Genomic DNA, 16,252 nt, shown 5'->3' with positions numbered 1-16,252 from the left:
GGAAACGTATGTTAACATTGCCAAAGCAAGTGAAGTAGATAATAAACAAAAGTGAAATAAACAACAAAAATTAACAGTAAACATTACATGAGTTCCAAAAGTATAAAGACATTTCAAATGTCATGTTATGTGCAAATAGTTAAAGTACAAAAAAATAAAATAAATAAACAAATATGGGTTGTATTTACAATGGTGTTTGTTCTTCACTGGTTGCCCTTTTCTTGTGGCAAACAGGTCACAAATCTTGCTGCTGTGATTGCACACTGTGGTMATTTTAAGTGATAATGCCTGAGAAGCCGGTGTTTGGAGGATATATTGGCATAGGTGTTGTTAGGCCCGAGACAAAGTCGATATATCCTCCAAACACCGGCTTCTCGGGCATTATCACTTCTATACAACGGCTTACCAAAATATTCAAATAATGATTGACAGATGTTCATTAAAAATGTTATTTGATTAATTTATTCATACTATTTCATCCTTCCACAAGATATAGTCCAGACACAAATCTATGGTTGCTACCCAAGCTGGCTGGTCGCTCGTTCTTTTGGTTCGGTTGCCAGAGACGTGACCCAGTCGTTCAGTCTTTTTGTTCTGTATCTATGGACGCGACCCAGTCGTTCGTTCTAAATGTTCCATCGCCATACTGGCTGGTAACGTAAGAGATGATCCCTTGCTTGCCAGCTAGCCAACTACGGCTAACTTCAAACAGTGCAGACAGAATAACAGTAGCTGCATTTGTTTAAACTGTTTTCTAGTGACATTTATTTGGATACATCCATAACAATAAGCTAATGAGGCACGATTTCGCCTGGCAAAGAAAATKTGTTTTCTCGTTAGGACACTGTTGTYCAGAGGAGCTAGCCAACAACACAGCTAACACACAAACACTTCAAACTGAAGCTGGAAAGAAGGAAAATATCTGCACTTCGTTTCGTTTTGCATTTCTTTGTATATATCCATGAAAATGATGCCAGCTGATTCATAATTTTGACTGGCTGGCTGCCTCTCTCTCTCGTCCCGACTCTCTCTCGTCCCGACTCCCGACTTCATTAATATGGAACAGTTGGAGATCGAATTTGAATATTGAAATAATGTTAAATATGTCGGAGAGACAGACAGTAAGGTTTATACAAATGTCCGCTGTTGAAAACTGAATGTTAGACTAAAAGAAATGTGATAATGTCTAGATGCTTTTTATGGTGGAGATCAAGTTTATAACTTCCCTGCCTGGGCTGATGAGACAAGGGATTGCACAGTCAGATGGAACAGACTAAATAGGCATTTTAATGTCATAGATTTAGCCGGTGGTAACTTGTGGAATAGACACCGGCTGGAATGMGCTTTTAACCAATCAGCATTCAGGATTAAACCCACCTGTTGTATAACACCCAATAGATATGGGAGTTTATCAAAATTGGGTTTGTTTTCAAATTCTTTGTGGATCTGTGTAATCTGAGGGAAATATGTGTCACTAATATGGTCATGCTTTTGGCAGGAGGTTAGGAAGTGCAGCTCAAGAAGCCTGCCTTCTCTTGAGAGCCAGGTCTGCCTACAGCGGCCTTTCTCAATAGCAAGGCTATGCTCACTTTGTCTGTACATAGTATTCTGCCACTCTGTAATCTCTGTTTAGGGCCAAGTAGAATTTTAGTTTGCTCCGTTTTTTTGTTAATTCTTTCCAATGTGTCAAGTAATTATCTTTTTCTTTTCTCATGATTTGGTTGGGTCTAATTGTGTTGCTGTCCTGGGGCTGTGTGGGGTCTGTTTGTGTTTGTGAACAGAGCCCCAGGTTAATCTCTCTGTAGGTGATGGCTTTGTTATGGATGGTTTGGGAATTGCTTCCWTTTTTCAAATTGTATTTATCCTTTATTTAACTAGGCAAGTCAGTTAAGAACAAATTCTTATTTACAATGACGGCCTAGGAATAGTGGGTTAACTGCCGTGTTCAGGGGCAGAACGACAGATTTTTACCTTGTCAGCTTGGGGATTCACTCTAGCAACCTTTTGGTTACTGGGCCAACGCTCTAACCACTAAGCTAACTGCCACCCCTTTTAGGTGGTTGWAGAATTTAACAGCTCTTTTCTAGATTTTGATAATTAGCGGGTATCAGCCTAATTCTGCTCCGCATGCATTATTTGGTGTTTTACGTTGTACACTGAGGATATTTTTGCAGAATTCTCCATCCAGTCTCAATTTGTTGTTTGATCCTTCAGTCTTCTGTCTGTGGGATCCTGTGGGAACAGGGTGAATCGGTAGCCAAGCTGAATGCATTCGGCCAATTGTCACCAACCTCATTGTCCCTCATTGTCCCTTTGTCAGCAGAGATCTGAGACACAAGAGGAAGGTGTTTAATTGGGTGTTGCTTTTCCACCCTTTTCCATGATTTTATCACACGCATTCATGTAAATGAAACACTCAGCCTACCTTGGTATGTGTGTACCACAGAACATTGTAGGACAGGCTATACACACTGTAGAGTATGCTAAATCATAAGCTATATCTTTGGTTATTTTCACAGGCAATATAATGTGTGATTGGTATGCAACTAGAAATTAGAAACAGTGTGTGTGTATTCTTGTGCATGTGTAGTGTGTGTGAGTGTGTGTGAGTGTGTGTGTCTATGTGTGGGTGTTCATACGGAAATATATGCATGCTGTCTGAGCGTACGTGAGTATGTGTGTGTGCTGATATGTGTGTGTGTGTGTGTGTGTGTCCCCTCTAGGCCAACACCACCTTTGAGGAGCTGGAGAGGCTGAGGACCATGGGTCGGGCTTGGGAGGAGGTGGGCCCTCAGGTCTGGGCCTTCTTCCAGGACAGCATTCAGATGAACATGATCAGGGTAAGGAAGGCTCCAGTCCCATACACTCTATAAACACCAACATGGTCAATTCAAACTAACTGAGGTTACAGTCCCATACACTCTATAAACACCAACATCGGTCAATTCAAACTAACTGAGGTTACAGTCCCATACACTCTATAAACACCAACATGGTCAATTCAAACTAACTGAGGTTACAGTCCCATACACTCTATAAACACCAACCATGGTCAATTCAAACTAACTGAGGTTACAGTCCCATACACTCTATAAACACCAACATGGTCAATTCAAACTAACTGAGGTTACAGTCCCATACACTCTATAAACACCAACACGGTCAATTCAAACTAACTGAGTTACAGTCCCATACACTCTATAAACACCAACACGGTCAATTCAAACTAACTGAGGTTACAGTCCCATACACTCTATAAACACCAACATGGTCAATTCAAACTAACTGAGGTTACAGTCCCATACACTCTATAAACACCAACAGGTCAATTCAAACTAACTGAGGTTACAGTCCCATACACTCTATTAAACACCAACATGGTCAATTCAAACTAACTGAGGTTACAGTCCCATACACTCTATAAACACCAACATGGTCAATTCAAACTAACTGAGGTTACAGTCCCATACACTCTATAAACACCAACAGGTCAATTCAAACTAACTGAGGTTACAGTTCCATACACTCATAAACACAACATGGTCAATCAACTAACTGAGGTTACAGTCCATACACTCTATAAACACCAACAGGTCAATTCAAACTAACTGAGGTTACAGTCCCATACACTCTATAAACACCAACAGGTCAATTCAAACTAACTGAGGTTACAGTCCATACACTCTATAAACACCAACATGTCAATTCAAACTAACTGAGGTTACAGTCCCATACACTCTATAAACACCAACATGGTCAATTCAAACTAACTGAGGTTACAGTCCCATACACTCTATAAACACCAACATGGTCAATTCAACTAACTGAGGTTACAGTCCCATACACTCTATAAACACCAACATGGTCAATTCAAACTAACTGAGGTTACAGTCCCATTCACCTCTATAAACACCAACATGGTCAATTCAAACTAACTGAGGTTACAGTCCCATATCACTCTATAAACACCAAATGGTCAATTCAAACTAACTGAGGTTACAGTCCCATACACTCTATAAACACCAACCATGGTCAATTCAAACTAACTGAGGTTACAGTCCCATACACTCTATAAACACCAACATGGTCAATTCAAACTAACTGAGGTACAGTCCCATACACTCTATAAACACCAACATGGTCAATTCAAACTAACTGAGGTTACAGTCCCATACACTCTATAAACACCAACATGGTCAATTCAAACTAACTGAGGTACAGTCCCATACACTCTATAAACACAACATGGTCAATTCAAACTAACTGAGGTTACAGTCCCATACACTTCTATAACACCAACACGTGTCAATTCAAACTAACTGAGGTTACAGTCCCATACACTCTATAAACACCAACATGGTCAATTCTAACTAACTGAGGTTACAGGTTACCTCTCTCTCTCTCTCTRTCTCTCTCTCTCTCTCTCTCCATTCAATTCGATTCAAAGGGCTTTATTGGCATAGGAAACATAGTCTTACATTGCCAAAGCAAGTGAATTAAACAATAAAGAAAAGTGTGTACAAACAAAAAACAACATAACATCAACAAAAAACATTGCACTCAAATATTTATTCTGTGATTGCACGGTATTATTCCTAATAGATATGGGAGTTTATCCATGTTTAATTTGTTTGCAAATTATTTGTGGGTCTGTGTGATCTGTGGAAAATATGTGTGTTATTATTATTAGTAAGGTCTTACCTTTGGCAGGAGGAAGTGCAGCTCAGTTTTCACCTAATTTTGTGGGCAGTGGGCTGCCTATGGCGGCCTCTCTCAATAGCAATTTTGCGTCTGTCACAGTGGTCAGGTATTATGTTACGGTGTGTTCTCTGTTTAGGGCCAGATAGCATTCCAGTTTGCTCTGTTTTCTTTCTGGTTGTAGAATTGAACAGCTCTTTTCTGGATTTTTATCATTAGCAGGTCAAGTCCTAATTCTGCTCTGCCTGCATTGTTTGGAGTTTTCCGTTGTACATGAAAGATATTTTAGCAGAATTCGGCATGCAGAGTCTAACCGGGTATTTGTCGCTATGTGTACATCTTTGGTTGATGAGTGGACCCCAGAACCATGGGTTCTTTAACTGATTGAAATATTTAAGTGGGATATTGAGTTTTATGTTCCTTTTCATGGCATAAAAAGCCCTTCTTGCCTTGTCTCGTAGATCGTTCACAGCCTTGTGGAAGTTACCTGTGGTGCTCTAGGGTAACGGTGTCTAGATAGAATTTGTGTTTGTTGCCCTGTTTTTTGGAACACCATTATTTCCCCCCCCAAGTCTGACAGTATCTGTGCAGTAGATCTCGGTGCTGCTGTAGGCCCTCCTTGATTGGGGACAGAAACAGCAGATCAAATCAAAAATCAAATCAAATCAAACTTTATTTGTCACATGTGCCGAATACAACAAGTGTAGACCTTACCGTGAAATGCTTACTTAACCAATTGTGCAGTTCAAGAAGAGTTAAAAAAATAGAAAATTGTCTAATTCACCCTACTGCCTCTGATCTGGCAGACTCACTAAACACATGCTTTGTTTGTAAATGATGTCAGTGTTGGAGTGTACCCCTGGCTATCCATAAGAAAATAAGAAAAGAAAATGGTGCCGTCTGGTTTACTTYATGTAAGGATTTTGAAATGATTTATACTTGTACTTTTACTTATTTTAGCAATTACATTTACTATTGATACTTACGTATATTTAAAACCAAATACTTTTAGACTTTTACTCAAGTATAATTTTACTGGGTGACTTTTACTTGAGTGATTTTCTATGAAGTTATCTATACTTTTTCTCAAGTATGACAATTGGGTACTTTGTCCACCTCTGGGGAAGAGGCTATATAAATAGTCAAGTAAAGTACAGATACCCAAAAAAACTACTTAAGTAGTACTTTAAAGTATTTTTACTTATGTACTTTACACCACTGGGAAGATGCCAGAGCTGATGATAATGTTCAAGAGTTTGTGGTCTGTATATTTTATCATTTCGTTTAGTATACCATCAACAACACTGGCCTTCTTGGGTTGAAGGGTTTGCATTTTGTCCTGTAGCTCATCCAATGTAATTGTAGAGTCCAGTGGGTTCTGGTAGTCTTTAATAGTTGATTCTAAGATTTGTAAATGATCATGTATATGTTTTTGCTTATGGATCTTTGTTATATATGGCCGAAAAAAGGTTAGAGAAGTGGTTTATTCATACATCTCCATTTTGTATGGATAGCTCTTCGTGTTGTTGTTTGTTTAGTGTGTTCCAATTTTCCCAGATGGGATTTGATTCTATGTATTCTTCAAATACATTGAGCTGTTTTTTGTCATGCTGTTTCTTCTTTTTTCTTAGTGTATTTCTGTAGAGTCAGGTTTTCTGGGTCTCTGTGTCTCTGGTTGGATAGGTTTCTCAATTTCTTTCTTAAGTTTTTACGTTCTTCATCAAACCAGGTTTTCTGCTAGAATTTGATATGTTAGCTGATATGTCAAATATTATATTCAGGCTTCCTACTGCTAAGTTTACACCGTCACTATTGCAGGGAAACATTTTGTCCAGGAAGTTGTCTAGGTTGGATTGAATTTGTTGTTGACCAATATTGTTTTGGTAGGTTTCTACACTACCCTCCTTCCAGTTATAGCATGCAGTTTGTTCAGCTTTGATACCTCATTGTTGAGTATTGCTCTGTTCAAGTAGATTGTGATTTTGCTGGGGTCTGATAGGGGTGTTAATTGGCTGATGGTGGATGTTCTGAGAGACTCTGAACAGTAGTCTACAGTACTACTGCCAAGGAATGAGCTGTAGGTGTACCTACCGTAGGAGTCCCCTCGAAGCCTACAATTTGACTATGTACAGACCCAGCGTGCGACAGAGCTGCAAGAGTTGTGACCCGTTTTTGTTGGTTGTTTTGTGGTAGTTGTGTCTAGGGGGGACACCTTCAGGGACAGTGCCTTCAGAAAGTATTCATACCCCTTGACTTTTTCCACATTTTGATGTGTTAAAGCCTGAATTTAAAATMGATTAAAGTGAGATTTTATGTCACCGGCCTACACACAATACCCCATCATTTCAAAGTGGAATTATGTGTAAGGACCCTCAGTCGAACAGTGAATTTCATACACAGATTCAACCACAAAGACCAGGTAGGTTATCCAATGCCTCGCTAAGAAAGGCACCTATTGGTAAAGTAGATGGGTAAAAAAAGCACGGTGAAGTTATTCATTACACTTTGGATGGTGTATCAATACACACAGTCAATACAAAGATAGAGGCGTCCTTCTTAACTCAGCTGCCAGAGAGGAAGCAAACTGCACAGGGATTTCACCATGAGGTCAATGGTGACTTTAAAACAGTTACAGAGTTTAATGGCTGTGACAGGAGAAAACTGAGGATGGATTGTAGTTACTTTACAATACTAACCTAAATGACAAAGTGAAAAGAAGGAAGCCTGTACAAAATACAAAGCCTTATGTTTGGGGTAAATCCAAAACATCAAATCCCTGAGTACCAATCTTCATATTTTCAAGCATGGTGGTGGCTGCATCATGTTATGGGTATGCTTTTCATCGGTAAGGATTAGGGAGTTTTTCTTATGATAAAAGAAACAGAATAGAGCTAAGCATTGGCAAAAAACTGTTTCAGTCTGCTTTCCACCAGACACTGGGAGATTAATTCACCTTTCAGCAGAACAATAACCTAAAACACAAGGCCAAATCTACACTGGAGTTGCTTACCAAGACGACATTGAATGTTGCTGAGTGGCCTAGTTACAGTTTGACTTAAATCGGCTTGAAAATCTAAGGAAAGACTTGAAAATGACTATCTAGCAATGATCAACAACCAGCTTGACAGTGCTTGAAGAATTTTTAAATAATAATATTGTACAATCTAGGTGTGCAATGCTCTTAGAGACTTAACCAGAAAGACGCAGAGCTGTAATCACTGCCAAAGATGATTCTAACATGTATTGACTCAGGGGTATGAATACTTATGTGAATGAGATATTTCTGTTGAAAAAAACATGCCTTCACTTTGTCATTATGGGGTATTGTGTGTAGATGGGGGAGATTATATATATTTTTAAATACATTTTGAATTCAGGCTATAACACAACAAAATGTGGAACAAGTCAAGGGGTATGAAGGTACAGTAGGTGCCTTCCCCCCGTGTGCTGAAGGTGTCAGGTTCTTGTCCAGCTCTGGCGTTTAGGTCACCACAGACAAGTACTTGTCCCTGGGCCTGGAAATGGTTGAGCTCCCCTGCTAAGATGGAGAAGCTGTCTTCATTAAAGTATGGTGATTTCCCCCCCCCCCCACAGGATACCATAAGGAATCCCACGGTGAAGGACTACATTGACAGGAGTCTACAGGACACAGAGTTCTCCTCTAAACACATCCTCAACTTCCTGTACAACGGGCCAATAGAGGACAGGGACTACAACATGGACAACTTTGATTGGAGGAATGTCTTCAACTTCACAGACCAAGTCATCCGTATGATGAACCAGTATGGAGAGGTGAGCTGGTCAGGACTGGGACAGGACTAGTGGGCTGGGCTGGGCTGCAAGCTATGATACATTTCATTCACAATGGTGGGTTATTGACGACCACAAGACTATATTTTCGGAAACATAACCCTTGGTCTTTTGATTCATGGGTTTGATACTTTTTTTATAGCTTTTCACCAGAATCTGCATTGTCTTTCTCAATACAAAATGCCAAACGTCCAAATTCACAGGTTTTCTCCACAAGAAAATATTGAGCACAGTTCTCAGACCTGTTGCTTGTTGCTTTCTATAAACATGAATCAGTTCCAGACAACAACACCCACTCAATACACACTCTATGTGATATAAGCATACGATCGCTGTATGGCCTCTCAATGGCCTTCTAATTTGCCCCTTACTAAAGACATGTAAATCTGCTCAGGAGGGGGAGAGGGAGAACAACAAGCAAAGCTGTCAGTCTCTTTTGTACCCTACTAATCTAGTGGAGGGTAGAAAACCCACCCGGGCCTTTCTCCCGTCACTGTCTCTCCGAGGACACTCCATCTGAGTAGGCCAAACTGTGTAACTCACCCCTCGACCCTCAAAGCACTTTGGGAACAGTTCAACTCGCCCCTCGCCCCCTCAATACTAATCAGCGTAAGCAGGTAAGGCCTCTTGCCCCAAGGGTGGCAGAATGGGGTAAAATGGCACCCTGGTCCTCACTGTGTGGATCGCATGGCCCCTCTGTCTTTATCTTCCGTGAGGCTTACAGCACTTCAGTGTGACAGAGTAGACCGGCCCGATTTAGCCCAATTCGCTACAGCTGTCAGTCTGACCACCTTCTTTCAGCTCCGCCACAATGAACGCAGTCTACGGAATCCGATGGGCTTGTGTACAGCACAGCAATGGCATAGTCTGATTGAAGAGTGTAGCAACAGTTTTGTCATTGGAGGCTATTAGGGAGGGGTGATGCTTTGCAAACTAATGAGTGTGTGTGTATGGTTTGTTATGCAGTCTTAATGAGTGTGTGTGTGTGTGCGCGTCTGTGTGTCTGCATGTTTGTGCGTGTGCGTGTTTGCGTGCATTCCTCTGCATGTGTGTGTCTTGGTGGTTCTGCTTGTCTCAGTTCTTCCCCCTGGGCCCATGCAGGGCCTCCATGGTGGTAATAGGTAGTGTTTTGTTGAATGGCTCAATCAGATGAGGAGCAGCTGTAATAGGAGGCCTGGTGGTAGGTGTCAGAGTAGATGAGAGTGGATCTGAACTCGGGCCCCCTAGCCAACACTGGCCTTGGGGGCCCCTGAACCCCCCCCCCCCCTAGCCCCCTGGATGGGAACCCATGTCCAAGTCCACAGTCCACAAACACTGGTGGCCCCAATTAGGACCTGATGGGGTGGTGTGTGTCTCTCTCTGTGTTTGTGTGTGTGTGTGTGTGTGTGCGTGTGTGTGTGCGTGCGTGCGTGCGCATGTGCGTGTGCTATTCTTCCTCATATAGAAACCAAAATGCCCCACAAATGATATTCTTCCCCCTCCCAAATTCAAGTTCATGTTAATACTGTACCTACATGGCAGTCAAGGTACGGTGCCTTCGGAAAGTATTCAGACCCCTTCACTTTTTACACATTTTGTTARGTTACAGCCTTATTCTAAAATTGATGAAATCGTTGTTTCCCTCATCAATCTACACACACTACCTCATAATGACGAAGCAAAAACAGTTTTTTTGCTAAAATAAATAAATAAAAACTGAAATATTACATTTACATAAGTATTCAGACCCTTTACTCAGTACTTTGTTGAAGCACCTTTGGCAGCGATTACAGCCTCGAGTCTTCTTGGGTATGACGCTACAAGCTTGGCACACCCATATTTGGGGAGCTTCTCCAATTCTTCTCTGCAGATCCTCTCAAGCTCTGTCAGGTTGGATGGGGAGCGTTGCTGTACAGCTATCATCAAGGATCTCTCTGTACTGCCCCGTTCATCTTTCGCTCGATCCTTACTAATCTCCCAGTCCCTGCCGCTGAAAAACATCCCCACAACATGATGCTGCCACCACCAATCTTCACCGTAGGGATGGTTCCAGGTTTCCTCCAGACGTAACTCTTGGCATTCAGGCCAAAGAGTTCAATCTTGGTTTCGTCAGACCAGAGAATCTTGTTTCTCATGGTCTGAGAGTGTTTTAGGTGTGTTTTGGCAAACTACAAGTGTGCTGTCATGTGCCTTTAACTGAGGAGCGGCTTCAGTCTGGCCACTCTACCATAAAGGCCTGATTGGTGGAGTGCTGTAGAGATGTTTGTCCTTCTGGAAGGTTCTCCCATCTCCACAGAGAAYCTCTGGATCMCTGTCAGACTGACCATCGGGTTCTTGGTCTCTCCCTGACCAAGGCCCCTCTCCCTCGATTGCTCAGTTTGGCCGGACGACCAGCTCTAGGAAGAGTCTTGGTGGTTCCAAACTTCTTCCATTTAAGAATGATGGAGGCCYCTGTGGTCTTGGGMACCTTCAATGCTGCAGAATTGTTTTGGTASRCTTCCCCAGATCTGTGCCTCGATACAATGCAGTCTCGGAGCTCTAAGGACAATTCCTTCGACCTCATGGCTTGGTTTTTGCTCTGACATGCACTGTCAACTGTGGGACCTTATATAGACAGGTATGTCTTTCCAAATCATGTCCAATCAATTGAATTTACCACAGGTGGACTCCAATCAAGTTGTAGAAACATCTCAAGAATGATCAATGGAAACACGATGTACCTGAACTATATTTTGAGTCTCATAGCAAAGGGTCTGAATACTTACGTAAATAAGGTATTTCTGTATTTTATTTTAAATACTTTTGCAAAAATTGTACAAATCTGTTTTCACTTTGTCATTATGGGGTATTCTGTGTAGATTGAAGATAAATCTTTTTTTTTTTTTTTTTTAAATACATTTTAGAATAAGGCTGTAAGGTAACAAAATGTGGAAAAATTGAACGGGTCTGAATACTTTCCAAATGCATTGTACATAATCCATGAATTTCTTTCCACAGTGTCTGATCCTGAATAAATTCTCTGGGCTGAACGATGAGGAGCAGATGACCCACAGAGCTCTGAGTCTGATGGGGGAGAGTAAGTTCTGGGCTGGCCTGGTCTTCATGGACACCTACCCCTGGACCACCAAGGTTCCACCCCACGTCCGGTTCAAGATCCGCATGGACATCGACGCAGTGGAGCGCACCAATAAGATCAAGGACAGGTAAGTCCTTGATATAACTCCCTAATGAATGAGTGGATMTTACCTTACCTTACGTACTCATCAGGGTTACTTTCAAGATCATGATGCTTYTATGAACTGTTTTGCAACATAAGCAACTCTTACTTGAAATGGGATTAATGGGATTTTCAGGTATGGTGCCCAGTGTGGAATTTGTCTTTGTTAGGTGACTTAGTGACAAACATATCCATTTAAAAACAAATCCATTTCCAAATGCTTAAATGCAGATCAAGCCCTCAGATATACCCCTCTCTTCCTTATTTCTCTCCCTCTGGCCACAGATACTGGGACCCTGGTCCTAGGGCCGACCCCGTGGATGATCTCCGTTACGTGTGGGGGGGTTTTGCCTATCTACAGGACATGATAGAGCATGGCATCATCAGGACCCAGACCGGCAAGGACTGGCCCCTCGGTGTCTACCTACAACAGATGCCGTACCCATGCTACGTGGACGACCTGTGAGTGACACACCTTAAGACACAAATACCAACCCAAGGCCTGCATTTAGAAATGGCATTTTTTGATGGTCATTTCTCATCGATTACCCCCATCATTTTTATATCCTCTCTCTCTATCTTCCCCCCCTTTCCTGTTTTCGTCTTCTCTCTCTTTTCCACTTTTCCTCTTTCCCTTTCTTTTCTCGTACCACCTCTCCTCTAGCTTCATGCTGACATTGAACCGGTGCTTCCCCATCTTCATGGTGCTGGCGTGGGTCTACTCAGTGTCTATGACCGTGAAGAGCATTGTCTTGGAGAAGGAGCTCAGGCTCAAAGAGACCCTGAAGACCATGGGGGTCACCAATGGGGTTCTTTGGGTCACATGGTTCATAGACAGCTTCCTCATGATGGCTGCCAGCACTTCCCTGCTCACTGGGATCATTATGGTCAGTCCTAATTGGCTTCAAGTTGTAAATGACCAAAATGGCTAGTTGGTCAATGATTAATATTAATTTATGTCATAGATCAGAGCCTCTCAGAAGGCTGCTGTTTTGAATGTACTGTTGTGACCTCTAGTGGAAGATTTGGGAAATAAACTAGAATTTTTTACTTTTGTCCCCCCAAATTTTGTAACAATCACTTATATGTGATTTCAATTTGTAACTTCTCCTTTGTGCATGAAGCAAATAAGGACTCTAACTCTAAACACTAACAAAACCAATTCAATTCTTTATTCTGTCTTCCAGGGTGGTAAGGTGCTGAACTACAGCAACCCTCTGATCCTGTTCCTGTTTCTGCTAACCTTCACCACGGCCACCATCATGCAGTGTTTCCTACTCAGTGTCTTCTTTAACAAGGCCAACCTGGCTGCAGCCTGCAGCGGTATCATCTACTTCACTCTCTACCTGCCCCACATCCTCTGCTTTGCATGGCAGGACCGCATCACCAAGGATGACAAGATCATGGCGGTGTGTAACCTCCAAATAAGTCCCCCTGGGACACATGTACCTATCTTCATTCTTTACTCTTCTAGCTGGGTTTCAATATCCACACTAACATATCACTTATCAGTTTATATACATGCTCATATATCACATATCAGCATGAAGAAATGTGTTGGCATTCGTTCTAAGTGATACAGTATGTTAGCATGGACATTGGTACATACTGTAGCTTCTGACTCCTGACTCCAGACATGTTTTTGCTGTCTTACACCTTTAAAAAGACTAAAATTTCATACAGTCAGTTCAGATAACCATCTCAACAGCTAACATCAGTTGATGTTCCTTCCGTGGCCTGTCTCTCCATGTCTGTCCTCTCAGAGCCTGATGTCCCAGGTGGCGTTTGGCTTTGGGACAGAGTACTTGTCCCGTTATGAGGAGCAGGGTCTGGGTCTGCAGTGGGACAACATCCAGACCAGCCCTCTGGAGGGGGATGAGTACTCCTTCCTCACCTCCATCTCTATGATGGCCCTGGATACTGTACTCTACGCCGTCCTTGCCTGGTACCTCGACAACGTCTTCCCAGGTAACCACCATGCTATTAGCCTAGGTACCAGTTTGTGCCATCATGCCACTCCTTGTKATGCCATGTTTGGAGTCGACATAGCATCGACATGACATAGCACGAACAGATCTGGGACCAGGCTATAATGCTATGACTCATGGCAGAAATGCATATAGTAAGTATGCCTAAATCAGTTACAAAAACTCATAATGAACGTCATAGAAGGAGTAATGTTGAAACTCAGCACCAGTTGGTTACTTTTGTACTGTTGGAGTTGATATTCATAYCTATTGGTCTTATTTGATGGTTGGATTCTTAAACCAGCACCGCCTCTGTGTGTATTTCTGTTCTCCTATAGGGCAGTATGGAATTGGTCGGCCATTTTATTTCCCCATCCTGCCCTCCTATTGGCTCAACTCCAGACCCCCAAAGCCAAAAGAGTTGGAGAAACCCAGGTTTGACAACCTGGTAAACCAGGCTGAAGAGAAGCAGAAGACCAATCATGAACCAGGTGACGAACAGAAGACTACGGCACCAGATGAGGAGCTGCCATCCTGCAAACACCAGGACAAACGAGAGAGGCTGGGGAAGGGGAAAACGGAGGAGGAGGAGGAGGAGGAGGAGGAGGAGAACAAGAAGAACCAGGAGGAAAAACAAAATGGAGAAAAAGAGGGTAAAAACACATTCAAATAAATCCACTTGTCTTCTAAAGAAAATAACTAAGTGGATTTTTTTTTTAAATATGTAAGTATCAGGGCCATGGACTCTTTGTCTCAGTCCAGCATCTCTGATGAATCGCTGATGAGGTTTGAAACAATAGAGCTCTCTCCCTCTCTCTCTCTCTCTGTGGCCTGCTTGCCTGGCCCATAATGCTTAGCGGCAGGCAGTGTGTGGGAACCCGCAGTCCTTGAGTGTGTTTGCTCTCCAGGTCGGGTCTCAATACAGACTGACACATTGGTACATTTCCCTCAGTCAGAGTTAGTTAATATGTGATTCAGCTCCCGTTTGGTTCGCTCCCTTTCACACAGTCAGAGTGGCAGCATTCCTTTCCCCTGATTTCACCTTCACTGTTTGCCATTGTTTTTCTTAAGACATCTCATTCAACGGTGTATCAGCAACGATTTGTCAGATTGGGGCTATAAACAGTGACTAGATAAAATAACGTCTTTCAGGTCGTGATGCAATGTGGTGGAAGGTCATGTGATGTTGCTATTTTTGTGAGGCAAAACAGCTTTGTTACAGTTATTATTCACTATCAGCACCGACAAACAACATTATTTCATAACCCTGTAACAACTGTGTAACAGTACACCCATTCCAGCCTTATCAGTGTACACTACAGTGTAGATGTTGTATAAGATGAATGACACACTATAATACCCTGACAAGGTAAGCTTGTTGTTCACATCTATCTGATTGTTTTGATTATATTGGATTCTATCTATTAATTGTAWCAGATTTTGACCTCACAACTCCTATCCCAATGACCTTTAACATCTGACCTCCAACCTCTCACCTCTCCCACCAGGTCAGCCCAGCCATGCCTACTTTGAGGGGGAACCGGCAGGGCTGGTGGAGGGTGTGTGTGTTCAGAACCTGGTGAAGGTGTTTGGTAGGGGACAAAAACCTGCGGTAGACGGACTGAGCATCACCTTCTATGAGAGCCAGATCACTGCTTTCCTGGGGCACAATGGAGCTGGGAAGACCACCACCATGTATGTCACCCACAGTCAAATGATTCACAGTTTGACCATCTGAATCAGTTCAGGCCCGTGTTTCTCAACCTGTGGTACCTTCTATCCCCTGGGATACCTGACCTATGAGCAGGTTCTTTGGGCAGAATGTGATCAACCAAAATAGATTGAGAACCACTGGTTGGGGGACAGCTTTGTGACAGTAGGTGTAGTGACTATGACTGTGACATCTGGCCATGTGACTCTGTCTGTCCTCTACATCCTCTGTCCCTCTGTGTGGTCTCCACCAGGTCTATCCTGACGGGGATGTTCCCCCCCACCTCGGGGACAGCCTCCATCTATGGGAAGGACATCCGGACAGACATGGACACCATCAGGCACTCTCTGGGCATGTGTCCCCAACACAACATCCTCTTTCACCAGTATGTGACCCCTTACAGTGCCTGCTCCCTCAGTGGGTTAACGAGTCATATAGACACAAGGAGTGATTAGATGTGGTGATGCATTTGTCTATTGTCTTTCTCTCCACCATGTCCATGTCTCTCTCTGCACACTTCTTTTCTTTCTCTTTCCCTCATCCTCTCTGTCCATCTCTCTTAGCCTCTGTCTCTTCTCTCGCTCGCCTCTCTTTCTGCGTTAGTGCGTGGGGAGGGGGAGGTAAGGTGGGGGTACTTCCTAAACATGTCTAATTTATCTCTGTCTATGGAGATTAAGATGTTGTTCTGTGTGTCTACAGGTTTAATAAAGACTATTTGGTTTGATGTGGGTATGTTGGGACAAGATCATAATGAAACAAAAATGTCATGCAAAAAGAATGTAGCTGAGTGATTCATAAAATCCCAACTTCCTACTCTGCTGGGGTGTTCCCCTCGAAGGAGCACATTCAGCACAGTGCAGCTGCTCACCA

The 16,252-nt window shown here is 42.6% G+C and overlaps 1 protein-coding gene across 1 annotated transcript in view; it reads left to right on the top strand.

Moving 5' to 3' along the window:
- The window catches only part of abca4b (ATP-binding cassette, sub-family A (ABC1), member 4b), a 60,851-nt gene that overhangs the window by 14,681 nt on the left and 29,918 nt on the right, over positions 1-16,252 (top strand). Inside the window, 10 exon segments of the mRNA XM_070446685.1 lie at positions 2,724-2,840; positions 8,293-8,490; positions 11,485-11,690; positions 11,990-12,166; positions 12,369-12,591; positions 12,892-13,113; positions 13,468-13,672; positions 14,010-14,324; positions 15,180-15,366; positions 15,636-15,829. Of these exon segments, the coding sequence (XP_070302786.1) occupies positions 2,724-2,840; positions 8,293-8,490; positions 11,485-11,690; positions 11,990-12,166; positions 12,369-12,591; positions 12,892-13,113; positions 13,468-13,672; positions 14,010-14,324; positions 15,180-15,366; positions 15,636-15,829 (2,044 nt within the window).

This window comes from Salvelinus sp. IW2-2015, linkage group LG14 (assembly GCF_002910315.2).
Source record: "Salvelinus sp. IW2-2015 linkage group LG14, ASM291031v2, whole genome shotgun sequence".
In the NCBI taxonomy this organism is placed as follows: Eukaryota; Metazoa; Chordata; class Actinopteri; order Salmoniformes; family Salmonidae; genus Salvelinus; species Salvelinus sp. IW2-2015.
This window is presented reverse-complemented; position numbering and strand designations above follow the sequence as displayed.